The sequence below is a fragment of the Ailuropoda melanoleuca genome, chromosome 12, assembly GCF_002007445.2.
Source record: "Ailuropoda melanoleuca isolate Jingjing chromosome 12, ASM200744v2, whole genome shotgun sequence".
In the NCBI taxonomy this organism is placed as follows: Eukaryota; Metazoa; Chordata; class Mammalia; order Carnivora; family Ursidae; genus Ailuropoda; species Ailuropoda melanoleuca.
This window is the reverse complement of record NC_048229.1, coordinates 21,187,187-21,214,656: the sequence shown is the minus strand read 5'-3', so window position 1 is coordinate 21,214,656 and position 27,470 is coordinate 21,187,187. Positions and strand designations below refer to the sequence as shown.

Sequence of the window (27,470 nt, the reverse complement as noted above, 5' to 3'; positions counted from 1 at the left end):
ATGTCCAAAGTGAGAGTAGTCTTGGGGAATCCCAAACTCGGAATCACTGAATGGGTTTAAAATCATATTGGAGATGACAGAAGAAAGAGTTAGTGAACTTAAAGATAAACAGAAAATTTTAAATCTGAAGAATACAGAGAAAAAAGATTTAAAATGTGAACAGAGCCTCAGTGATATATAGGACAATATTGAAAGATCTAAAATAATGCAGAGTCTCATAAATAGAGCAGAAGACGGAATGGGCAAGAAGAAATATTTGAAAAAAATAATGGGTAAAATTCCCTGAATTTGGAGAAAGATATACATCTGCAGATTCAAAAGCTCAAAGTACCAGAGTAAGGGAAAATATAAAGAAAGCCACATTTAGGCATATCACAGTTAAACTGCTGAAGATCAAGGTTAGAGAAAATCAGGGGCACCTGGTGGCACAGCGGTTAAGCGTCTGCCTTCGGCTCAGGGCGTGATCCTGGCGTTATGGGATCGAGCCCCACATCAGGCTCCTCTGCTATGAGCCTGCTTCTTCCTCTCCCACTCCCCCTGCTTGTGTTCCCTCTCTCGCTGGCTGTCTCTATCTCTGTCGAATAAATAAATAAAATCTTAAAAAAAAAAAAAAAGGTTAGAGAAAATCATGAAAGCAATCAACAAAGAATTAGCACATGCCTTACTGATTTTCAATTCTACTGACTTATCATCAAAATAATAAGGACCAAAAAACACTAGAAAGACTACTTTAAACTGCTTTTTTAAAAAGTCCGTCAACCTAGAATTCTGTATCCACCAAAGACATCCTTCAAGAGCGAAGGTGAATAAAGATTTTTTAAAGTAAATAAAAATGAAAAGAATTCATCACTAGCAGACCCACACTACAAGAAATGCTACATGAAGTTCTTCAGGCTGAAGGTAAATGATACCAGATGGAAACTCAGATCTTTAGGAATGGCTGCAAGTACCACAAATGATAAATTAGTGGGTAAACAGAAACCATTTTTTCCTCTTAATTCTTTAATATAACTGTATAGAACAAAAACTCACACTGTATAGTGAAGTTTAAAATGAATATAGATGTAGTAATATATGCACAAAGTACGAAGTACAGAGAGTTAGGAATAAACGGACCTATAAAGTTATAAGGTACTTACATTTTAAAGGAAGTGGTAAGATATTAGCTCAAAGTAGATTGTGAAAATTTAAGGATAATATAATGCAATCCTAGAGCAACAACTAAAATATAACGCAAAGAAGTAGAGCTAAAAAGCAAGTAGACAATTTAAAAGAAAACCTATATGATTAAATTAATCCACAGATGGCAGGAAGGGAAGAACAGAAAATGAAATATAAAGGGAAAAACAGAAAACCAGCAGTAAAATGACAGACCTAAATACAACACCACCAATAATTACAATAAATATTAAAAGGATGAAATTCTCTAATTAAAAGGCCATAATTGTCAAAATAAAAAGGAAAACCGAACTAGATGTTATCTGCAATTAACAAACTAAACATAAAGACATAGAGAGAAAGTAAAGAGATGGGAAAACAAAGGACCACATAAACAGTAAGTATAAGAAGGTAGGAGTATCAGATAAAGTAGACTTCAAGACAAAAAGGTATGACCAATGACAAAAAAGAAACATTTCATGATGATAAAAGGCCAATCTGTCAGGAAGACAAAAACAATCACAAATGGGTATGTGCCCAATGACAAAGTTTCCAAGTCCATGAAGCCATGTTTCACAGAGGTAATTAGAGTAGCAGAGAAGTCCGCAATAATAGTCAGAGATTTAACAGCCCCTTTCTTAGCAATTGACGAAACACAGAGACAAAAAAACCAAAATGGACAAAGATGACTGGAACATTTAGCACCATTGGCCACCTTGACCTGACATCTGTAAGACATTACACCCAATGAAATCCTACGAAGTATGTTCTCTGACCATAATGAAATTAAACTAGAATTTGATAACAATAATGTATCTAGGAAAATCCAAAAAATTAAATAGGAGTTAAATAGGAGTTAAAGAGAAATCACAACAATCTTAGAACACGTTTTTAAACTCAGTAAAGGTAAAAACATAATACACCAAAAATTATTGGATGCAGGTAAAGCAGTGTTTGGAGAAAATTTTATATTTTTAAATGCTTGTATTAGAAAGCAGAAAGGTCTAAAATTAATGACCTGAGGTCTGACTTTGAAAAGCTAGCAAGAGAACCCAAAGTAAGTAGCAAGACGAAAATGATAAAAATGAGACCGGAAATAAGTGAAATAAAAATGAGACAAGCAATTAAAAAAAATTAACAAAAGCAAAAATGGGTCTTTAAAAAGATTAAGAAAACTGATAAATCTCTATGTAGAATGATCCAGAAAAGGGGGGTGGGGTGGTTTGCAGGTACAAAACACAAACTACCAATAACAAAACTAAAAGATGTCACTAGATAACCTACAAGCATTAAAAGGAAAATAAGAAAATAGTATAAACAACTTTATGCCCCTAAATTCAACAGTTAGATGAAATGAGCAAAATCTCTGGAAAATACAACTTATTAAAGTTGACACAAGATGATAAAGAAAATATGAATGGTCTGGTATTCATGGGCTTCTGAACCCCAGGTTCCAAGCCCTCCGATCTATCCTATGTGCCAGTGTTTGACTTGTCTTCCTTAAATATCTGATCTATGTTCTTACTCCTACATTTCAAAACCTTCAGGAGTTTCTGTTAGCGGATTTCTTGCCTGTGTCCATACTAATGTACCATCTTCTAGCACAGTCCTAAAGAGTACTCATGGCTCTCAGATATGCCAACCCATTCTTTCACATAACCCTTCCCATCAATGTCATCTCATTACTGGCCATATCTCACCTATTCTTCAAGGTCTACATGGGTCTAACCTCCTCCAAGAAGCTTTCCAGGCTATTCCCAGCTCTCAGGGAATTTCATGGCAACACCGCATCACTAATACTGTCTCATAGAGAGGCCACTGTTGTCCTATGTATTAACTCTTATTAACTCTTATTAACTCTTATTAACTCTTATTTTCCCAACTAAATTATAAGCTCTTTGAGGGCAAAGATTTTTTTTTTCTTAAATCTCTGTCCCTTAAGGCAACTATTCTAGGATTCAGCATATAGTAATGATTCAATAAAGACTTCCAATTTATTGAATGAATATATAATGCCAAGAGCTTATTTCTATGGTTTTATCAGACTCTCTAGACTGTCATTCTGATCTCAATACCATCTTCAGAGTTATCTCCAGGGATTTGCCAGACTTTTTTTAACAACTGTATTCATGAAACATCTGGTTACAATAAGCAGAGGGTAAAGGGGAGGGAGGAGTAGTGCTAAAATTATATAAATGGAGAAAAGGGTGCCTCAGTTTTGTAGGTCACATAAGAAAAGGGAGCTGAGTTGTACATTCTGCTGCTACTGATATCCAAGCAGCATACACTAATACCAATGAGGTCCCCCTCTCCTTGTCTTCTCCCTGTCTTGAATCCATGTGGACACAGAACAAACAATGGAGCTCAGGGATGAGTTCCACTTCTGCCTCCAAACACATCTGTTCCTCCATTCATTGTGTACCCACATCTGTTCGAGTAGAGTCCAGATAACAATATCTTCTATAAAGAAGCCAGGGACCAATACTTACTATCTCTTACCATTACATATAAATTCCCCCAAATTTATAAACATCTTCAATGTAACCAAGTACTATCAAACAATGACTACACATCTAGCTTATTTAAATAGATCTTTCAAAAAGGAATTTTGCCTTTATACTTAAACTAGCAGTGTCATTTGTGAATACACATACTTTTGAGGAAAAAATACACTTCCTGTGGCATTAAAGTCACCAAGTAAAGAAATCCCTTTAAACAAAATTCTTCTCAAATTCCCTTCCATTGATGACTTCCTAGCAGCTTCTCTTTCATTTAAACCAAACATAGCTTTTATATCCTCATTTCATTCCCTTTCTCTCTAATTAGATAAATCTGGTTGCTCTTCTCTCTAAACAGATTACAAGGTTGGGGTGTTCTGTTTTTTTAGCATTTCAGAATTCTAATCCTTGCAGCACTGTGATGGCAGGAAGGATCATGTGATTTAGAGCAGACAGGCTCTAAGGAAATATATCTAAAGGAAATATACAACATACATAATGTGTATGTGTATTCAAAAGGATCTTCTTTCAAATACAAACACAGATTCCTGTAAAAGAGAGTGGGCTAACTCAGCTATTTCCAGCCCAGGGCATTGACCCTGAATCTTGCAAGCCATCCTGTCCTTACCCAGATTGGAGGACGCTCGTCCCTCTGCAGCCCGGTCCTTGAGATCCTCAGCAATGCCCAGCTGCTGCTCATGGTACTGTTTAGCCCGCTCCAGATCCTGCATGCACCTGGCAGCGTGGCCCAGGCCAGCGTAGGCCCGCATCTCGATGGCCTTCTCCATTAATTCCTGTGCCAGCTCCAGCACGTAGTTGTGGTAAGACATGGCCTTGTCAAAGTTCCTCCTGTAGTGATAGGCACTGCCCAGGTTGCTGTAGGCCCGGGCCTCTTCTCGCTTGTTCCCCAGATCCTTGGCTATCTTCAGATGCTGCTCGTGGCACTGCACAGCATTCTCAAAGTCACCCATGGCAATATATACAGCTCCCATGTTGCCGAGTTCTCGTGCCTCAGAAAGCTCATCTTTGGATTGCTTGGCAAGAAGAACACACTGTTTGTGACTAGCCAGTGCATTGGGGTAGTCTCCAATGGCTGTGTACACATGGCCCAGACTGCTCAGGGCTGATGAAGCTGCCTGGAGAGAAAGGATAAGGCAGAGAAATGAAAGCACATCAGAAAATGGCTTTGGCTTGTTTTAGCAGATAAAATGTTCAGGCTTTGCCTGTAACCATTCAAGTCAGCACCTAATGGTGTTTCTATCAGTGGCCCGCAGACCTGTGCAGAACTGAAAAAGAGCCCGTCCAAACAGCAAGTTCCTAATAAAAGACAATGGTAATTTAATCAGTAACTTTCAATATCTAATCTCGTAGAAACAGACTGTGTTCCATATAACCCTCGTTTTAGTTTAAAGACATATTGACATTTCTAGTATTATGCTATATCTGTTAATAGCCATTAAGTTCTGTAGTATAAGAAAATGTTGAAGAAAACCAGAATTAATTACTACAGACAATATAGCATAGGAATTTCATGAGAAGTCCATACTTGGGTCTTTGCACTCCTGGGCATTTCTCTAGTTGTGCTTTCTCCCAACGCAAATGGATAGATTAATGCTTAGTAAGGGAGATGTTTAGAATGATGAATGATAATTTTGTGACTCAGGATCCTGACTGGGTCAATGTTATGACTGTCAGGTCCTGTTCTCTTATTTGTGTTCCTTCAGGGTGACCTCATGAGTGCTGATTCCTGTGGGGGGTTTAGGTTTGGATAAACCCCAGGGGAAAACAATGGTTGGTTCCAACTTACAACTCTTCTGAATGGGGTGGTCCCACTGGGCCTTACCACCCGTTTTCAGGCCCAGCATTGGCTCTTCCAGACTTTTTTTTTTTTTAAGATTTTATTTACTTATGAGTGAGAGAGAAAGAGAGTGCACAAGCAGGGGGAGGGGCAGAGGGAGAAGCAGACACCCCATTGGGCAGGGAGCCCAACATGGGGCTCAATCCCAGGACCCTGGGATCATGACTTGAGCCGAAGGCAGATGCTTAACCGACTGAGCTATCCAGGTGCCCCTGGCTCTTCCAGCTTTACTCCTCTTGCCTACAGGCTGTTCTGACCCTGGCCTCTGTGCAGAAAGAAGCTATCTTCCTAGTCCCCTCACAATGTTTGCCACGCATACAGTTCTCGTGTAAAGAAAAGTACATGAGCCCTTTTTGTCTTAAAGGTTTTGATGAAAAGGACTGTTATGCTGGTATAGTGAACCAAACAGGGACAACAAAAATAACAAGAGTCACATGGGTTCTGGAATCTTCCACAAGTGCATATAGTCTTAGAGTCTAGTCTAGTTTCTAACTCCTTTGCGGAGACATAAAAGAGACATTACACTGGGCTTTGTCTAACCTCTTTTTGTGTTTTGTTAATTAAGTTTTTTTTTTTAAAGATTTTATTTATTTGACAGAGAGAGACAGCCAGCGAGGGAGGGAACACAAGCAGGGGGAGTGGGAGAGGAAGAAGGAGGCTCCTAGCAGAGAAGCCTGATGTGGGGCTTGATCCCAGAACGCTGGGATCACACCCTGAGCTGAAGGCAGACGCTTAACGACTGTGCCACCCAGGCGCCCCTTGTTAATTAAGTTTTTATTCAAATTCCAGTTAGTTAATATACAGTGTAATATTAGTTTCAGGTGTAGAATTTAGTGATTCAACACTTCCATACAACAGCAGGTCCCCATCACCTGTTTAACCCATCCCCCACCCACCTTTTGATTCTACAAGTTGCAGGCTCGCCTACCCTTTCCATCCTTCATCCTGTGCCTACAGCTCTAGCCATGTATCCCCCTTTCTTCACGATGCTCCCTCTTCCCAACATGAGCATGTGATCCTGGCAGAACAAAGGGTATGCTCTGTCGCAGGTAGGCAAGTGATTTTCACAAGGGCCTCCAGGCTAGGGAATAACAATGAGGGAAGGCTGTCCCACCTGGAGTAAGGGCATTTCTTTATGAGATGTGTTCTATGTCTGTGCACTTCAGAACACTTTTATTAATATTTTATAAGTGTGACTGATTTAGTACCCTATTTCTTTGCCTGTGAAATAGCAGTTCTTGATCAAAATAACTGAAACACCGACCATCTTTATGATGTTTTGCAACTTGTGTATTTGCAAAGGGTTCCATATCATTTTAAGTTGCCTTTTTTTTTTAAGATTTCATTTATTTATTTGAGAGAGAAAGAGCACAAGTGTGCACAAGTGGGGGGAGGGGCAGAGGAAGAGGGAGAAGCAGTCCCCCCACTGAGCAGGGAGCCCAATGCGGGTCTCGATCATAGGCCCCGAGATCATGATGTGAACTGAAGGCAGCCACTTAACCGACTGAGCCACCCAGGTGCCCTGCCTTTTTTTTTTTTTTTTCTAGTAGGCTATGCCCATTGTGGACCCAATGTGGGGCTTGAACTCACAACCCTGAGATCGAGACTTGAGCTGCGATCAAGAATCTGATGCTTAACTGACTGAGTCACCCAGGTGCCCCTTAAGTTGATTTTATCATTTCACAGACGTTTCAACAAAAAGATTTAGGAAAACAGAGAGGAAAGACATACTTAGAAATTTACTTTTTGTTTTTTTCTGAGTAGAGAAGAGCAGAAACGAGTCCATAAAAGCCACAGTGCTGCAGGACCATGACTCTGGCAGAAGCAGCAATGATGTCATCAAAGAGCACGCCACCTGAACATGTACTGGTCTCGGGTACCCACTTCAGGAGCCTCTTTGGGACCAGAGGTTAGAACTGCACGTCAGCACATCATACACAAGCCTTTCTCCTGCTCATAATGCCCCTCCCCCTCCCCCTCCCCAACAATCTCCTTTTCCTCCTTTGCCGCAGGCCCAGGGACCCTGCCTCTTTCCTCTACTTCGTAACTGGCCCTCCCACCTTTGTCTCTGAGGTTTTCCACCCACACCTGGCTAAGTACCAGGACACAGTCCGCAAACCCCACCCACAAATCTTTGTTGCACACAGATCTTTCACTACGGAGCTAGTGTAATAGAATCAGACACACTTGATTCAATACTGCACAGCCATTTACTAGCTCTGGGGCCTTTAGAAACTTAACTTCCCTGAGCCTCGGTTTTCCACATAGACATTTCTAGGTCCCAGCAGTGCACCAGGAATTGAGTGTTTCAAACTCCAGCCATGAGCCTCTGTCAAATGTATAAACCATAAATAATTCACTAGATAATTCCAAATCGTAGATCTGGTTGGAGGCAATGAGCCCTTGAACACTGCAGGATGGATTTATAAGGCCTGGGGCAGGCACAGCACCCCAGGCATCGCTGCTCTTAGGAACTTCTGGTTTATGGCAACTGCAAATGACAGCCATGGGATCTTCTGCTTTAGTTCTTCATTTCTCTAAATGCCAGGGAGACACAGGAGCTCAACCGCTGAAGTTCTCTGAACAGAAGGAAAGGGAGCACTGGGGCATTTCCCCTCTGGGGTGTGGGAAAAGGAGGGAAGGACTACTGTATTCGCTCTTCCCTGGCACCCTCCTGTTACTAGACAGTGCTGTCACGCTGCAACTCTTCATGGCAGGTGTCCTGAAGGCCAGGATCTCTAGACAATATAATTTATGAAGCACACATCATAACCTCTGAAATTAGAACGGCAGCTCTACAGTAGAGATGTAATATAAGAATGGAACAGGACTTAGAGTCAGAAGCCTTGGCTGTATAACCTTGGTAAGTCACTTTGCTTCTTCACCCATGTTTCCTTTATATGTAAATTGTGCTGATAATATCAAGACAGTGTACATACTTCTCAGGGATAGGATGGGATCAGATGCAGCAGTGCATCTAAGTGTCCTGCATAAACCAGCAAGTTCTCAGGGAATGTATCACTAAGATGTGGATGGATGTTTTATGACTGCGAGCTGGCTGGGCTAAGCTCTGTTACCTAGCAGAAAGCTAGTAATGGCAACTGAACACATCAGTCATTATGACCAAACAACTATATTCCTATCAGTTGCCACAGGAAATAAAGTCCAGTGCTTAACAGCCCTTGGGCAAATAACATGTGATGATATTTATCAGCTAAGTGAATTACAAATTAATCACTTGTCTTTGTTCCTGTTCCTGTAGAATAAGCTTAGATCTGAAACATGGTTTCAGGCTGTTCATGAGAATCTGAAGACCCACTATCTATGGGGAATCACAGGCCCCACCTCAAGCAGATGCTACATTTGCCACTAAGGTTCACTGCTGCCTTTGTATATTAATCTCTTTGAGATTTTTGTGCTAGAATAGCAGCAGCTGCTTCCCACAGTGGAAACATTTTGGAACATCTGTATTTGAATACTAAAATGCACACAGTTATGCTAACAAACTATCTGGTTGGGATAAGACAATACTTTTCTTTTTTTACAAGATATAAATTACTCCGGTTCTTGCCAAAGCATGATATCCAGCTGCAGACCAAACACCCAGGAGTCATCACCCTTTGCTCTGTGACCTGAATATTTGCAGAAGAACTGCATCGGACAAGTCAGCTTCCTGCAACTAAAGAAGGAACTTTGCTCATACTTTTCCAAACCACCTTTAAGGACTTTAAGTTTGAGACATAAAATAGAGAAAGTTTAAACTACCCAAACTATAACCACACTGATAACACTACCATTAAAGATTAAAGACTGTTTAATCTTAACTGTTTAAAGACTTAAACATGTTTTCCTTCACTTCTAGTATGTTCCCTCCCCCCATTGTATGTATTTTTCATAAGGGTATATTTTGTGGGGGGATTACATGCAGAGAATATTCAATATAACTTCTGATTGACTAACTGTGGATAGTTTTTTTTTTTTAAAGAGGAAATATACCAGCTAGTACCAGAACTATGGTTTTTCATCTAAATCCACGTGCACCTTGTATTCCTTGGCAATTCAGTGCCCACAGACCCAAGGTCCTGGGTTCACCACTTATAATCCAAGAGGCAGAGGGATATAGAAGAATAGGGACAGAATCTCAAATCAGGCATGCACAGGTGCAATGACAAACTGTGTGATACTGCACAAGTTATGTGACATCTTTGAACTTCAGTTTCCTCATCTGTAAAATGGGACTATTAATACCTTCCAGTGTGGTGAGTACTAAATAAAAAATTTAAAGATGGAGCAGAAAATGGAACACGAGGTTATGTCACCAGAACTAAAAGGACAACACAAAAGGCTTGCCCCACTGATGGGAGGATGTGTAATCATCTTCCTATGTTGAAGCATATTACTCATAGTATTCTTCTGCAAATGTAGGCATAAGAAAATTCACCCTTTACCCAGGAGCAGTCTAGAATCATTGGTATATCCAACACCTAATGCTGGGGAAAGCACTAGACTGCAAGTGGTCAAAGCTTACACAGACACTGGAGTGTTTTCGGTCTGTTAGTTGGTTTGTTCATTTGTTCATTCATTCATGAAAAATTTCTAGACTGACGCAAACATAGTCAATTATTTTTTGACGAAATAGCAAAGGTAATCCAATGCAGAAAGGACAGTCTTTTCAACAAAGGGTGCTGGAACAACTGGTCATCCACGTGCAAAAAAGTGAATCTAGACTCAGACCTTACATCTTCACACAAGTTGACTCGAAATGGATCACGGACCTAAGTGTAAAACACAGAAGTATAAAACTTCTAGAAGATAACATAAGAGAAAATCTAGGGGACGTAGGGCTTGGCAATGAGTTTTTAGATACAAGACTAAAGGCATGACCCATAAAAAAATTAAGTTGGACTTTATTTAAATCAAAAACTGGTCTGCAAAAGACACTTACTATTAAGAGAATGAAAAGACAAGCCACAGGCTGGGAGAAAATATTTGCAAAACACATACCTGACAAAAGACTTGTATCCAAAATATGGGGAAAAAAAACCAAAACGCTTAAAGCTCAACAACAAAAAACAGCCCAATTTTAAAATGGGCAAAAGATGTGAGCAGACACCTCATCAGAGAAAATATACTGATGGTAAATAAGCATATGAAAAGATGCTTCACATCATATGTCACAGGGAACTGAAAATAAAACAATGAGATAGCACTGCACACCTATTAGAATAATGAAAATCCAAAAAACTGACAATACCAAATGCTGGTGAGGATGTGGAGCAATAGGAACACTCATTTCTTTGCTGGTAGGGATACAGATACATGTGGGACGGCCACTTTGGAAGACAGATGGGCAGTTTCCTACAAAACTAAACATATTCTTACCATATGACACGGCAATCATGCTCCCATGTATTTACCCTAATGAAATGAAAACCTATGTCTTCACTAAAACCTGCACATGAATTCACAATTGCTAAAAACTGGAAGCAACCAAGATGTTTTCCAATAGGTGAATGCATAAACCCTGGTACCTCCTTACAATGGAATATTAGTCAGTGCTGAAAAGAAATGATGAAGCCCCAAAGAGACCATAGAGAAACCCTTAATTGTACATGACTAATGAAAGAAGCCAGTCTGAAAAGGCTACGTACTGTATGATCCCAACTACTGTCATTCGGTAAAAGGCAAAACTACAGAGAAAGCAAATCAGCGGTTGCAGGGAAAGGATAAATAAGTGGAGTACAGGGGATTCTTAGGACAGTGAAACTATCCTGCATGATACCTAAATGGTCGACGGATGACATCATGCATTTGTCAAAACCCATGGGCTGCACATGACCATGGAACCTAATGTAAACTATGAATTTCAGCTAATAACAGTATGTCAATATTGGTTGTCAATTGTAAATGTATCACACTAACACAAGATGTTAATAGGGAGGGAAACTAAGTGGAGAAGGAAAAGAGAGCATGTGGCATCTCTCTGTACTATCTGCTCAATTTTCTGTAAATCTAAACCTGCCCTTAAAAAATGCAGTCTATTAATTAAAAAATAAATAAATTGGAGCTTTCCTCATTTGAGGAGTGGGTAATTCTCAGAAATGGAAACAGCATGAGTGAAGACATTGAAGGATGACGAGAGGCCATTCAGACCCGGAAGTACGGTAGTGGCTAGAGGGGAATCTGAAAGGTGGGCCTGGAGAAGTTCTGTTTCTCCATCAATTTGTAAAATCTAAAGCATTTTCCATGTTTGTTGTTTCACTTGATCCTTATAACAACCCTTTATGTGTGTGTTATTATTTTATACACTTTGTGAGCTAAAACTAGACTCCAAGTGATAAAGTGCCATGCCCAAAAGTATATAATTAATAGCAAAGCCAGGTTCACAACCACATATGCCAGCCCCTTGGTCTCCTGCTCATTTGACTACCCAGAGTTTAGCCTCTGTTGAGGGAGTTACAGCCACCCAGGGGGCAATAAGGGCCACAGGTTTAAGCAGCAGGCTGACAGGATCAGTTCTGTACTTCCATGTATTTCCATGAAATAGATGAAAAGAAGGGAGATCAGTGGTACCAGCAACACCACAATGCCTAACTAAAATAATGACTCGTTAGAATACAATAAGATCTATCTTAAGCACTAATGATATTTAATGCTGTCTTTGGGGCTGTTCATGAATATTCTAACTCTTCTCCTTCCAAGCAGGTAAGAGTGCACATCCCTGCCTGCATGAAGTCAGGTGTGAGTGGCTACGTGACCTTCTTTGGCCGATAAATGTAATCACATCCAGGTGACGTGTTACAAACTAGTGCATGCTTCACCACATTCTCTCTTCTCTATGCCACACACTGCTTCACCAGAATTGAAATGTAAGCGACAACTGAGGCAATATGGCACAGAGCCCCAGCTGACCTGTAATGAATATACAGTGGGCACAAGAAATAAATCTTTATGGTTTTAAATCCCTTATATCTGGGGATTTACTGTTATTGCAGCATAACTTGGCCTAGCCTTATCAACACCCTACTCAGCATAAATTACTAATTTTCATGCTCTAGTCATCATAGTTATAGTTAACGCTACCCAGTCATTCAATTATTTAAATTACCACATTTCTGGATGATTAAAAATTTTAGGCATTTGCCAATTACCATAGGCTTATGAATGATGAAATTTTAGACATTTTTATAGAAAAACTAAATTTGAGAAGAATCAGGTACTAAAATCAGAACTTAGCTAATCCTTAAAATTTTCATAACCCAGAGACGACTGTCTACTTGGTAATACTTTACCCAAATTGCAGGCTTATTTAGAAGGAATCTCTAGTCACCCCCATATAAACCTACAGAAACAGAAGACTGAATCATGTTCTGCGGGGCCTGTACACTTGCTACGGTCTGAAATGACACTCTCTATATAATGAGCCTACTGTAGCTTGAATATCTACCCTTAAGCAGCAACTGAGCTGGTAGAGTAAGTCTGTGTAAAAGTTAAATGATAGTCATGACTATCCAGAGTTAATTACTCGAGTCACACAAAACCAACTGGACAAAAATAATCAAAGAAATTATGATCTATATTATTGAGGCCATTGTCCATGGTATCACCCAATGTCATCTTTATAAGGAGCAATGGAAAAATTTCTTTCAGATTTCAATGCTTCTACCAAGCAGTTGCTATGGGTTTATCTTAAAAAAAAAAAAAAGTGAATCTTATAAGTGGTCGAATTTACCTTTTTGTTTGGATTACCAGGAAGCTTATAGCTTGAGATGCAGAGCCTTCCTTTAACAGGCAGACAGAATCCCATAACATGTGCAGACTCTGTCCTGGCTTCAGCCTTATGATATAACCCTAATGCTCTCATCACTCTCATTTCTTCCCATTTATGTTTTATGTCCTGCTCCTACAAATCCTTCTTGTATTAAAACAGAGAAAGAAACAAATCAACAAAACACAAACAAAACAATTAAATATTAAAGCTCTTGGTAAGGAGGAAGCTTCCCGAAATGGGCTTTCGATTAAATTGTGAACTCACAGCCACAACCTAAAGAGACTTAAATACCACACAAACAGGGAAGTTGTAATTATATGGTCTTTAGTATTCTTAAATCATTGTTGTGTTGTACATGTTCCATAATTGGTACCAGCTTTATTATAATCAATCCAACTAGTCTGTCCCAATGCCTAAAGCTAGGATTGGAGGACTATTCTGCAGCTGTTTCCGAAAAGGTAAAAGAGTGATTTGTGCCTACCTGAATTCTTTCTATTATATACTATCCCATGGTGGAAATAGTTGGCTTGAATCTATTACTCTGAGCTTAGAGAACGGTTAGTGATCGTTATAGCTTCTCCACGGCAATCTGTCAGCCTTTTCTAATACTGCGGGGCCAGAGGAGCTTTCATAATAATTATTTTTATCAAAATTATATTAGGGTTGGAAGAATAACAGAATGTCAGGAAGATCTATTACCTAGACCTAAGAGTTGCTATCACAGGTGATAAATTATTTATAATGCCCAGCATTAATACAGCAATGTTTTCAAACCAAGAATTTGTAAATGTCCTTTGCAGATGCAAATTAACAGATTAATAAGGAAACAAGCTTTCTTGTATGAGAAGCTGAGATGACAGATTAGCTATTAAGAGCAATTTATAGGTCATAAGATATGAAAGTTGGCAAGAAACACTACCTCGGCTGGCTCTATAAATAGTAAAACTGCATTTAGTTTCCCAGAGGTATCCTGTTAGACATTTTAATTATACCATAAAAACTGCCAGAATTTATAATGATTTCATTTTTTTAAAAATTTGATGCTCCATGTAAACTTGAGGCAATACAACAGGCATCTGTGCTATGCGCTGGAACTGCCAAGTCGCAGCCAATGATGAGTGTGTGCTGCTTCTCACGAAGGACCGTGAGTGGTAACATTGATGACGAACGTCAGAGGAAAGATATGTTACCCCCTAACCTCTCCCGCAGGTTACGTAAGGATTCTTCTCCCTCCTTCACAACTGAACACTTTCCACTGCAGCCCCACACTGTCCACCTAGGATGATTTTTACAAAGAACTGCCTCCCTTCTACATAGCCCTTTGACCACAAAATGATAACCATGTAAAAATCCTAGGGTCTTGGTAGTCCTTTTAGGGAGCTGAATTTCACTGGGGGTAAATTCCCTCACTTACTTGAAATAATCGGTTAAGAGTTCCCATCCTCAGTTTCACCTACTTCTTCAGTTTATTTGGGGGAGTGATAGATAACCGAATCTCAAATCAGTTTTTAATGGCATAATCCACTCAAGTTTCTTATGCAATAATTTGACCTGAGTTAGGAGACATATTCTACCATAATGCTGTTTTAGTCCAATCAAAACTGCTCCATTCTATTCTTGCCAGCCAACCTGACTTTTAGTAGGCTATAAAACATTGTTCTGTAGGGGGCTGGAATGTAGTCAATCACCCTTTGAAGACAGTACTTATACCGAATGATAAAATCTGGCTTTGGCTGGGCAGAACATAATGGAGAAATTTGAAGAGAGAGAGAGACAAAACACATATGTTGTGCAAGTGCATACACAAGAGGCAGAAGAGACATTTCTTAGAAGGAAGAATGCCCAAGAAAAGGACAGCTTCTTTGCAGGGGCCAGCAGATAACAATTTAAGCAAGAAATCTTTAAACTGAGTGGAAAGGAGTCCCGAAGGGTCCTAGAAATATGTTAGAAAATGAAGAAACAACTGAGACCTTCCACTACTACCCAGGAAGGAGGTATCAGTACAGCCCTCTCACTGTGAAGGGTAGGTCCTCATGCAGGACATGTCAAATGCCTGTCTTCTAACCGTTCAAGAATAAAGGGCCCACAGTCTCAGCTCTCTGTACATCTGCTCACTCCAGCAAATTCAACTTCTATCCCTGTCAGATGATTCCAAACTTGGATTTCAGAACACGAGACAGAAAATTTTAGAGCTGGGAGAGGCCTAATCCATCAGTTTTCAAACTTTGCTTAAACCAAATTACAAATGCGTGTGATTCGTGTGATTAAAGCGTACTTGTTTAGGTTAACTTGGACTCCCCAAGCATTAAGAGAATCCCTGGCACCCTGGAGGATTCTTTAGAGCAGAATTTGAAGACCACTCATCAACAGAACCCCTCAATGTCTTTTGATGTAGAAATGAAGGCCAAGAGATGTCAAGTATCTTGGCCAAAGATCACCTCACTAAACAATCAGCAAGAGCAGGACTAGAGCCTAGGTCTCCAGGTCCCTCCTCACTCTGCTTTGCCAAACTGCACCACACCATCTCACAGTCACCTCAAACTCAGGCTCTCACTGACCTTCCTAAGTCCCCTTTACTCCTGTGACTTCCATGATAAACCAAAGAAGTGAATGCTGTCACCATTTCTTCCAACCAGTCAAAAGTTCAGCATTATCATTCACTTTTCCCTGTCTTATGGCCCTCATCTTCAGCAGTCCCCCAAGACCAGCTTTATTAGGCTCCCGATATTAAAATTACACTCGTTTTTATTTAATAATCTTTACCTAAATGCCAATGATTTATATACAAGATCTACTTACAATTAATTTCTCACAGTTTTATTTTAAATAATAAATATTCTCTTCAGAATTATGTGGCAATGTTAACAGATGAGGTTGGTAGGATATTTTAAATACATACTGCTCTTTTCTCTAAAATCCCAGCCAGCTATTCAGTGACAAACTCAACAGCAAACTTTATTCTTTCTTTAAAGATTTATTTGAGAGACAGAGAGAGAGAGAGCAGGGGGGGAGGGACAGAGGGAGAAGAAGGAGAGAAGCAACCCCCCCCCACGCCTGCCGCCGCTGAGCATCTCATGACCCTGAGATCATGACCTTAGCCAAAACAAAGAGTTGGACACTTAACCACTGAGCCACCCAGGTGCCCCTCAACAGCAAACTTTAATTAAACTTTAGTAACTGGGGTACCTGGGTGGTTCAGTTGGTTAAGGCTCTGACTCTTGGTTTCAGCTCAGGTCATGATCTCAGGGTTGTGAGATCAAGCCCCAGCACAGAGCCTGCTTAAGAGTTTCTCTCTCCTTCTCCCCCAACCCTCCCCCAAAATTTTTAATTAAAAAAAAAAAACTTTAATAACTTTCCTAACGGCTGCTGATTCTGTCTCCTAAATAATAATGGAGTTAGCAATGTCTGGGTAATACAGTAATTCGAACTACCTAGGTCGGAATACTGACTCTGCTGGCTATGTTCCCTTAAGGAAGTTACTGACCCTCTCTGCCCTTGTTTCCTTATCTATAAAGTGAGGTAATGATATTTGTCTCATGAGACTGTTACAAGCATACATTTAAAGAGCTTAGAATTCTGCCTGGCACAAAACAAGTATTCAGTTACTGCTGGCTGTTATTATAGATGCTAAATACCAATAAAACTGAGTAAATTAAGTAATTTTAAAGTCATACATTTATATTCATTTAATCCGTTTTATACATTTATTTAAAATTTAAATACACTAAATTAGTGCCTTCCTTCCCCTCTCTTATTATATTAATTTTAAAAACCTGAAAATGTCATTTCCCTTGTGTTGCATTTGTCACTGTTCTTTGGCACAAAAATTGTTTGGGCATGCAAGCACATAACATTCCTTTTTGGGAATCCCCAAAGAAAGAAGACATTGCACCAAGATCTAAAAAAGGAACACAGTACGTTCCCTGAAGAAAACCAAAATTTTAATTAAGATCCCAAGTTATTTTTTTAATATTAGCTTACTATAAAAATACCCAAACTGACATTAAATATAGGTTACACTGATAGATAAAATTTCTAATTACAAGTATGATCGAATTTTTCATCATGTTAGTTTTCATATTTGTTTTTCAGTGGTATGCTTGTTTTGGATGGAAGTGAATACCAGAAAATGTACTAAAGTTTCAAAGGAAGTATGTTCTAAAGCAAAAAGAGTTGATTCATATATTTTCTACTTAAAGCAATAGGAAAAGATATAGGATATGGGTGATGGGAAAGGGAGCTTAGCACAAGACACGTTAGACTGGGGTTTCTGGAAGCCAAGAGTTGGCTTATTCATCTCTGTAACTTCACAGTCTAGCATACACCTGGCACTCAACAAACACTTGAAGAACCAAACTGATAGTCATGGGACTTTCGGTCTGCGCAAGGATATCAGAGAAGAAAACTCTATCCTCAAAGGTAAGAAAGCCAGGATGAGTACTGGTGATACCACTACCTCTCAACCTCCAGTTCTATAAGCAAAATTCCGGCTCACTGAAACTTTCCTGCTCCGTTGCCACCTTGGTGTTTGTCTACATAGAAGTCATGAGCCCTCATATTTGTCCTTGATTTTCTTCTGCCTGCTTCTCCTCATCCAGTCAGTAATATTCTTGCTAAGTCTTATGACATCTACTCCCTTTTACCTTTGCATTGTTCACATGAGACATAAAATGACTGAACAGGAGTCACTATTATTTTTGTTATAATACTATTTTTCCTAAGAATAATTATAATGGTACTCCAAATTAAAGTCTAGGAAAGTTAGTAAATTTCAGATTTTTTTTCTGGGTTACCATTAAAGTCTTTCTTAGAAAAAATAGATGATCATAGTAAGTCTGACGATTATTCATTGAGAGCCAGGCATACCACATTTTGTCAATTCAAAGTTGCCATCAATTTAAGAAACACCTTATAATATGTACCACAGACAAAAGGACAACAATATTGCAATCAAACAACGCCTGTATGCTTACTTATTGAATACAAGATCATCCTGATTTCAGAGATACTAAAATGTGAAAAAAAAATGTGCATCTTAGAGTCAGTGAATTATGAAATATCAGGTGCTTTATTTACATGATCCCAAATCCCCACCAGGACCTACAAGGTAGGAATTTTTACCTTCATTTTGCAGATGAGGAAATAGACAACATTAAGCAACTAGTTCAAAGACAAATAACTAATAAACAGGAAGATTGAGATTTAAATCTAGGCCCGCCTGAACGCAAAACTGAATACTTCCATCACACTGCATTTCCTCCAGAANCCAAAAAAAAAAAAAAAAAAAAAAAAAAAAATGAAGAAGAAGGCAAGGGCACTTGCTCTGAAAAGGACTCATAATTATTGCTGTTTACAATTAGGTGCTTAGAATAGCTTCACAGGCAGGTATTTCTAATTTGCAACATTTAATAAAAATGGCTATTGTCAAACTGTACCACAAACTGGATACAGACTCAGAATTTTATTAAGACTGAGGAAGAAAAACCTGCAACAATTCTACTACACTGTAGCAGCACCTTACAATTTTTACTCCCTCTCTCCTAGATAGAAAAACTACCTTTAGAGTTTCAAGTTTGCCAACCTACTCTTGAGTCTAAAAAGAGGTGTATTTTATTTGATTAATATTATCCTGAGGATTATATATAAATGCTGAGATATAAAGTGAAAACTTTAGGGAATGTGCCAAGTCTAGGACTGGTTAATGTGTCTGGCCTGCCTGAAAAATCCCAGAAAGCAGCTCCCAAATGTCTATAATTACAAACATTCAGAGGACAGGTTCTGATTCAGGTTTAAGTTTACTCCATTTAGGGACAGAAATGGTTTTCGACAGTGTTATTGGGCTGTGAGTTCAGGCAGGACCATTTAAATGCGCCTTGTAATGTATGTATGCTGGAAGCTGAACAGGAAGGAAGAATTAGCCCCACTCCTAGAATGGCAGCATCCATCTGCAGAAGCTTCTACTCAAAGTCTTATGGTATTAAGTAGAGACTACTGGAAAGTGTGTCATTTTATGGAAAGCTCAGAAGCCTCTCTCTGAAAAAACCTGGGATTAGGAGTGGATTGGTTTACCTTGTTCCTAGTGAATGCTGAAAGGGGAGGTAATGATTCGGTCCCTGTGAAAGAGACAAAGCAGCAGGAGGGAGAAGGCAGAGCAGTGAGTGATGACAGGTCTGATGATGCCCCTTCCACGTGGGGGTGGGATACACGCTTTTCCTGCTCCGGCTTCTCCCCAAGAAAGCAGCAGCACATTTTCCCCATAATACATGTTGTATCATATCTGATTACATGGAAAGTTTATTTTACTTAATTTTATGGCTCAGAAGAGGAAGAGAGAGGGAAGAAATAAGGAGAAAAGAGGAGGATAAATAAAGTTTTGCTTCCAAGTTCTAAGATCCCTCTACTGGTAGTGACTCTATTACAGGTCCTTGCTTATGTACCTGGAACCTAAGAAAAACAGGTAGAAATGCTGAAAAGGACTCATTAAGTGACACTAAGGGTTAAGATGAACCTCTTACACATAGAAGGAATGCAAAATAAAAAATGGAAAGAAGCAAAAAAAAAATACTAACTCTAAAACATTAGTCTATCACAAATAATTTTTCACTAATGTGAAAGTGTGACAACTTGAGTTTAATTTAAAAGAAACAAAGAAACTTGATTTGCATTTGATGAGTTGTCAAAGACAGAACTTTGATTTTTTCTTAACTTAATTTTCACTGTGACGAAATTAAACGTGTTGAACTGGTGATAAAAGGCAGAGGCCACTATCCACAGCCTCACTCCAGGCTCCAGTCAGGGATTTGCCAGTCTTTCACGGCAGAATCCAGATGTGCCCAAGTGTGAGTTACATTCCCCCTGGGATGCTTCCTCCAACGTCTCCTCTCTAACAAGATAAATAGTGGTCCTCACACTTCTCATGGGTGCCATCAGAGGCAAAACCAGAGTAGTGCATTAAACATGCGTTGGGTACTTGAGAGCAATGTGGTGATTAAGTCAGCTGGGGGCATCAAGGATGTGCTTCAGGGGGCTGGTAATAAGAGGCTGGGAGATATATTCATCATTGGATACTTAATAAAATCCTCTGCATAACAATGCCCACTGGGAATTCTAAGTAACTCGAGCATACTGTGAATAACAGCTGCGTTCAAAGGAGATGGGCCGCGCCACAATGGCAGAATCTAGACTGGCACTGTAGGCACTGTGCTTCCAGAAACATCAAGAACACAAATGCTTTGCAAAACTAACAAAGAATAGCTAAAATATATTTATTTACTCGTTCACTCAACAAACATTTGAGGGCTTCCTCTGTCCTAGGCCCCGGGAATATAAAGACAAATGAGACAAGGAATCTGCTGTAGTGTCACTCACAGCTTAGGAGACAGACAGGAAAACAGTTAAGTGCAACAGACCTCTGGGTGCCTGGGGCAAATGAAAACCCCCAAGTTTCTCAACTTCTGGTCAGAAACCCCAGTAAAACAACAGTGAAAGAAATTTTTTTCAAAAGCTGTAAGCCCAGAAAAACAAAAAGATTGAGAAAGATGCCAGCAGATGAGAGATCTCCACCGAATTTTGGGAGATGGAAAGCAGATGGATGAATGGTAACTGATTTAGTAGGACAGGAAGAGCGGAAACCAAACGGCCTGCAAGGAGGGGTGCCAAGTCCAGCTGCAGAATGCTGGAAAGGAGCAGAATTGAGGCACTAAGGCTTCTGAAGTTCAGGGGAAGGGATTCAGAGCTGAAAGAGAGGGTAGGATAAAAGCTTCTATAAGAAGCTATTAGAGCCTAGATCTGCTCCCCCAATCTGGCAGAAGATGGAAGCCTACTTTCTGCAGACATTTCGAGATGAAGATAAAATTGAAACGCTACAATGACACACAGGGCCGTCAGTGAAAGTCTGCATTCTGAATGGTGAGATTCTCCTCACGGGGCACCCCTCTCCACATTACAAGTCCCCCTGCTCTGCTCAGTTTCTACTATGTTGGCGGCTACATGTATATATTCTGGCAGCAGACTAGAAGTTTCTGAGGAAATTGGTCCAAAGGAAAGATGTGCACATATAAACATAAGGGAATTCCCCCACCCACCCACCCCCCCCAAAAAACAAAAACAAAACAAAAAAAACACAATCCTCCTGGTCTTTTCAACCTGCTTGAAATCTTTCTATGCACAAGACTCACCCAAGCATACAGAGGCTCTAATCAGTTTTTGGTGCCTCACTCCGAATATGAGCAGTGAGCCAAAGATTACTAGACATTTGAGGAAATCTCTCATTTGAAAGTCAGTGACCAAAATGAACAAACAAACAAAGAGCTCAAGAGGGAACAGATACAATGAAAGGATGGGGGAAAAAATTCCCCCAAATTATAAAGTCTTCAGGGACATCAAAATAACAGCCTACAGCCATGAACCTTTTGAACACCACACAAAAAGAACAAGAGGACAAGAGAGAAGTGTTCAATATTTTAAATGACAGCAGAAAATAGCACAGGAAGAGGAACAAATTGAAGAGGAATATTACTTCAGAAGTAGGATTTTTAAAAACAAGGAAATAGAAAAGAGAACAATAAACAACACATTAGAAGATCAACCCAAGAAACCTAACATCTGACTAATAAAAGTTCTAACTGTAGAGAACAAAGAAAATGGAGAGGAATAAGTTATTAGAAAAAAAAATTTAAAGAAAATTTCCCTGAACTTAAGCACATGAGATTCCAGAAAAAGAAGAGATAAGACCCACTGTGAAATTTCAGGACAATAGGAATAAAGAAAAGATCCCAAAAATATTCCAGAAAGAAAGATCTGCTAATAATAAATAATTAGGATTCATTTGGCTTCTCAATGACAATTGAAAGCTAAAAGACAATGAGTGGATCAAATACTGTCAAAACTCTGGGAGGATAGCATTCCAATCTAGAATTCTATTTCTAGCCAAATTATCCATCAAAGTTGAAAGCAGGATTAAAGAGTTTTGAGATATTTAAGTTCCTAAAAACTTCCCCTATCATGCATCTTTTCTTAAGGAACTAATGATGATGTGCTCCAGCAACATATGGATGTAAAACAAAAAAAAAAAAAAAAAAAAAAAAAAGCAATTCAGGAAGCAGAGGCTACAAGACAGGGAAACAAGGCAAAGGAATTCTCAGGATCACAGGGAGGGAAGTCTCAGGATATCATCTATGAAGGGTACTACAGAACAACTGGTCAAGCTTGGAGCAGGACACAAAAGCCTACAAGAAGGATTTGTCTAGAAAAATAAAAGGTACAGATTACTTGATTATGTTTGGCACTCTAGAAAGGAGTTTTATAGTTCAGTTAAAAATTCTTATGTTAATGACTGGCACACAGAAAAGTAAGCAAAACCAGAGCAACCACAAAAACCAAAGTGATAATTAATTCTAGTTTTGCAATATAGAAAGATCACTAGGGTGAAGGATGAACTGTGGCAGGGGCATGACTGGAGGCAAGGAAGACAGGAGTTGAGTGATGAAGTCTGGAGGAAGTTATAAGGGACTGAACCAGAGCAATAGTAGAGAGGACAGAGGTGGAACCAACTTAAAGGAATAGAGAGCCTGGAAGGTAACTTCCGATACAAGGTCCATCTGTAACATAAATGACAGGGTCTTGCTGATGAGAAGCTAAGGCAAAGGGAAAATTTTAAAAGAAAAAAAGTCATCGTAATCGTAATTAGGTGGAGTACTCAGTTTTGCTGTTCTCATTAAGAAACGTAAGTAGTTTCAAAAAAACTCAACAAATCTAGTTATTACTAGACCATAGTGCTGGCCTCTTTAATAAGCAACAGAATTAGAAAAGTATTGTTATTCCCCATTTTATAGACAAGGCATAGAGAGGTGGAGTCATGTACCCATGGTCACACAGCTGAAGACTGTTAAGAGATTCAAACCCAAGCCAGCTGTGTCTACAACCTATTCTCTTAACTGCCATGCTGACCCTAATAACTACCTAAAATAATAACTATCACCTAGTATTGAAGTACTCTGTGCCAGACACTAGCCTAAACATTTTACGTATATTAACACATTTAATCTTCAGAACAATCTTATGAGATAGATACTATTATCATCCCCATATCACAGGTGAGAGATGAAGTGACTTGACCAAGGCCATCCAATTAGTAAGTCGTGGTGCTGGGATTCAAGCCCAGTCAATCCAGCTCAAGAATGAGCTGCCCCATGTATCACTGGACCATATCGCCTTCTCTGAAATTATCTTGATTCCCCTAAATCTTTCTTTTCCTATATCCAATGATGGGCAAGTCCTACTGATTCTACCTCTGAAGTGTGTCTAATGTAGCACGTGGTGGCCAGCAAACATGTTTTATTTGGTTCACATGGAGTTGTCGTTGTTGTTTTAATTAGGAAATCTCACATTAAAGTCCAGGTTTACCACTTCCCTGTGAACACCGAGGAACACATATGACAACATCAACCCATATTCTCACAAAGGAAAAACCACCTCACTGAATAGGGGCTATCCGGGTCAGACAGTGTATGTACACATTTTCAAGTTCCACATAGACTCCACCATTCCCCACATCGAAACATACTTCATTCATTTGCAGCTCTGCCTGGCTCCTTTGGGCATCTGCTTTTTGAGACCCCTGTTCTTACCTTAGGCCCTTCCCACTCTGGGCCTTCGTCTCTCAGGTGCATTTGCTTTAACAGCCTCCTAACCGGTCCTCCAGCCTCTACCCCCTCCATACTACTCTCTTAATTTCCCTAAAGCATAGCTCTGATTATACCATCCCTTTGCTTAAAAACCTTTGATGACTTCCCAGTGCATATTAATCCAACCCCTAGGCTTGGCAAGTAATGATTTTCACAATGTGATTCAACCTTCTTTTTTACTGTTATCTCCCTCCATACAACCCAGACCTCCTGGCATATTTGTTGTTCTCTAAACATCCACATCATCTCCTGCTTCGAGGCCATGGTTCATATTTGTGTTAAATTTTTAATCATAGAAGAAACATTTAAATGCAAGTTTATCTTTTCAAGTCATGCTAAAGGCTTCTTTAAAAATCCTGGTTATAAGATCAATGGAGAAATAAAGGATTATCAAGAAAATGGAGATGAAACAATTGGTTAAAAACAGTTCTTCAAAATAAGTAAGACAGATTAAAAAGGTTAAACATAAAAAAAGAACACAAAAACCTAGAAGAAAATTTAGGTGACTACTTAATCTCTGAATGGGGAAGGACTTTCTAAAAACAACAGAAATCCCAAAGAATAAAATCAAAAGCTATGACTGTATAAAAATTTAAATTTTGTTGTGTCCAAAACATGGCGAACATCAAAAAGGAAATTAAATGGGAAAAAAAAAATCCCAAAGAAAATATCTGCCATAAATAAAGAATGAAAGAACATACAATCCACCAACAGAATGTAAAAAACCAAACACGGAAAAATTCTTCTTTGTTAGTAAGCAAAGGATCACAAAAGAAAAGAAGATTCTATTTCAACTTTCAAATAGCAAAGTATAAAAAAAATTATTAAAACAAAACTCACTGCATCAGTGAGAATGGAGCGAGTCAGGTACTCTCATGCACTGCTGGTAGCAATAGACTGGTGAAGACTTTCTCAAAAGCAACTTGACAGAACAAATCAAAAGTCCTGAAATGTCCTTTGATGCAGTAATTTCACTTCTAGCCTCAACACCAGGAATTTTCAACTTTGGCACTGTTGATATTTGGGGCTGGATGATTCTTTGTTGTGGGGGACTGTCCTGTGCCTTGTAGGATGTTTAGAAGCATCTATGACCTCTACCCACCAGTAGTTTGTCCCCCTAACCCACCCTCCACTGCCGCTGCACCAAGTTGTGACAAACAAACACGTCTCCAGACATTGCCAAATGTCCCCTGAAGGTGCGGGGTGTGGGTGGTAAACAGAGCTTTCCCAGTTAAGAACCACTGTTCCGTAGAAACAAAATAATGAGAAAGCTGGATGAGATTTTTGTAGGTGATTCGTCACATTATAAGAAAAACTTATTAACGTGTTAAATGTTCAGTAATAACAGAATGGTGAAATAAATTATGGCACAACCATATTGTGAGGTGCCACACAGTTATTTCAAATGGTGTTTTCAAAACATTCAATGAAACAAAAAAAAATTCTACTTATTAGAATAAGGCTAGCTGCTGTAATGAACACCAAAATTTTACTGACTTAGCACAGAAGAAGTTTATTTCTCGTGCATGCAATGGTCCAAGGGGATACCAGATCCGCAGAGGCAGAAGGAGGTGGAGGTGGGCTCTGTCCCACGCAGGCCTTTAGAAACCCCGGCTGCCAGCAGCTCTGCCTTCGTCACTGTAGCTGTCAAAGCTACCCGTAATGTTCAGGTCTATCCAGCAGCTGGATGATCAGAGTTGGGAGTTTTTTATGGGCCAGACCTAGAAGTAGCAAAAATCACTTCCATTCACGTTCTGTTGTCTAGAACTGGGTCACAGGCCACTACTAACTGCACAGGAGGCTGGGATATGTAACCCAGTCATGGGTGAGGAAAAAAAGAGAAAACAGATTTGGTAAACCAACAGTTCAGTCTCTGTCCAAGTCACAACATAATGTTAAATAGAGTGGATTAATACCTTGTATATATACTAAAACTGCAATCTATTTTTTTCACATATTCCCAGAAACAAGAGTAATACCTAGCAACCCAGCAATTCTACTTCTAAATATATTCTCTAGAGAAATACACACAAAGAAATCAGTACAAAGATAATAAAAACAATCACAAATGGCCTATATGATCATATAGGAGACTGATTAAATGAACTACGGCAAACCCGTATTACAGAAACCATCCATAAAAGAAAGAAGGAAGAACTATATGAACCAAGTTGGAGATTTCTCTATGGCATATTATTAAGAGCAAAAAGCAAGTAGTAGAACAATAAAATATGACGCCACTTTAAAAAGCATAAAACTAAATTGTGTGTGTGCGTGCATGTTCACAGAATAAGGTCTGGAAGAAGGTTTCTCAGTAGTGGCACTACTGACATTCAGTATGGGATACCTCTCTGTTGGATTGGGGGCACCTGTCCTAGGCCTTGGAGGGAGGTCAGCCACATCCCTGGCCTTTATTTCCTAGATGCCAATAACAACCTCTCCCCCCGCCCCACAATCCCACCCTGAGGAAGGTACACACTGAATGGACAAAAGTGTTACTCTGGGAGGACGAGTGGGAGAGATGGGGTAGGAACAAAAGACACGTTCATTTTACCTGCAATGTTTAAAAAATCTGCCATGAGTTGGTACAGCCACTCTGGAAAACAGTGTGGAGGTCCCTTAAAAAGCTAAAAATTGAGCTACCCTATGACCCAGCCATCGCACTACTGGGTGTTTACCCCAAAGATACAGATATAGTGAAGAGAAGGGCCATATGCACCTCAATGTTCATAGCAGCATTGTCCACAATAGCTAAATCGTGGAAGGAGCCGAGATGCCCTTCAACAGATGACTGGATTAAGAAGCTGTGGTCCATATATACAATGGAATATTACTCAGCTATAAGAAAGAACGAATTCTCAACATTTGCTGCAACATGGACGGCACTGGAGCAGATAATGCTAAGTGAAATAAGTCAAGCAGAGAAAGACAATTATCATATGATTTCTCTCATCTACGGAACATAAGAACTAGGATGATCGGTAGGGGAAGAAAGGGATAAAGAAAGGGGGGGTAATCAGAAGGGGGAATGAAACATGAGAGACTATGGACTATGAGAAACAAACTGAAGACTTCAGAGGGGAGGGGGGTGGGGGAATGGGATAGACTGGTGATGGGTGGTAAGGAGGGCACGTATTGCATGGTATACTGGGTGTTACACGCAACTAATGGAGCATCGAACTTTACATCGGAATCCGGGGATGTACTGTATGGTGACTAACGTAATATAATAAAAAATCATATAAAAAAATAAATAAAAAATCTGCCATGAAAATCTATCCAGGTATATCCATATACTTTTTTTTAATGTCAGAAATAAAAATATTAACAGTAATTACCTTTGAGTCATAAAACTATGGTTAACATTTGTTGTTTCTGTATAATTTATTTATAAATACTGACCTAGAAAATTTTTAAAGAAGCTTTATTTTTTAAGAAAATGACAAAGACTGAAAATAAATACGAAATGTTAACAGTGTTTACAGACGGAAAACGAGATG

At 39.4% G+C, this 27,470-nt stretch overlaps 1 protein-coding gene across 1 annotated transcript in view; it reads right to left on the bottom strand.

The window, feature by feature from the left end:
* TTC28 (tetratricopeptide repeat domain 28) overlaps positions 1-27,470 on the bottom strand; it is a 585,777-nt gene that overhangs the window by 171,478 nt on the left and 386,829 nt on the right. Inside the window, exon 6 of the mRNA XM_034638030.1 lies at positions 4,285-4,792. Within this exon, the coding sequence (XP_034493921.1) occupies positions 4,285-4,792 (508 nt within the window). The remainder of the gene's footprint in view (positions 1-4,284; positions 4,793-27,470) is intronic.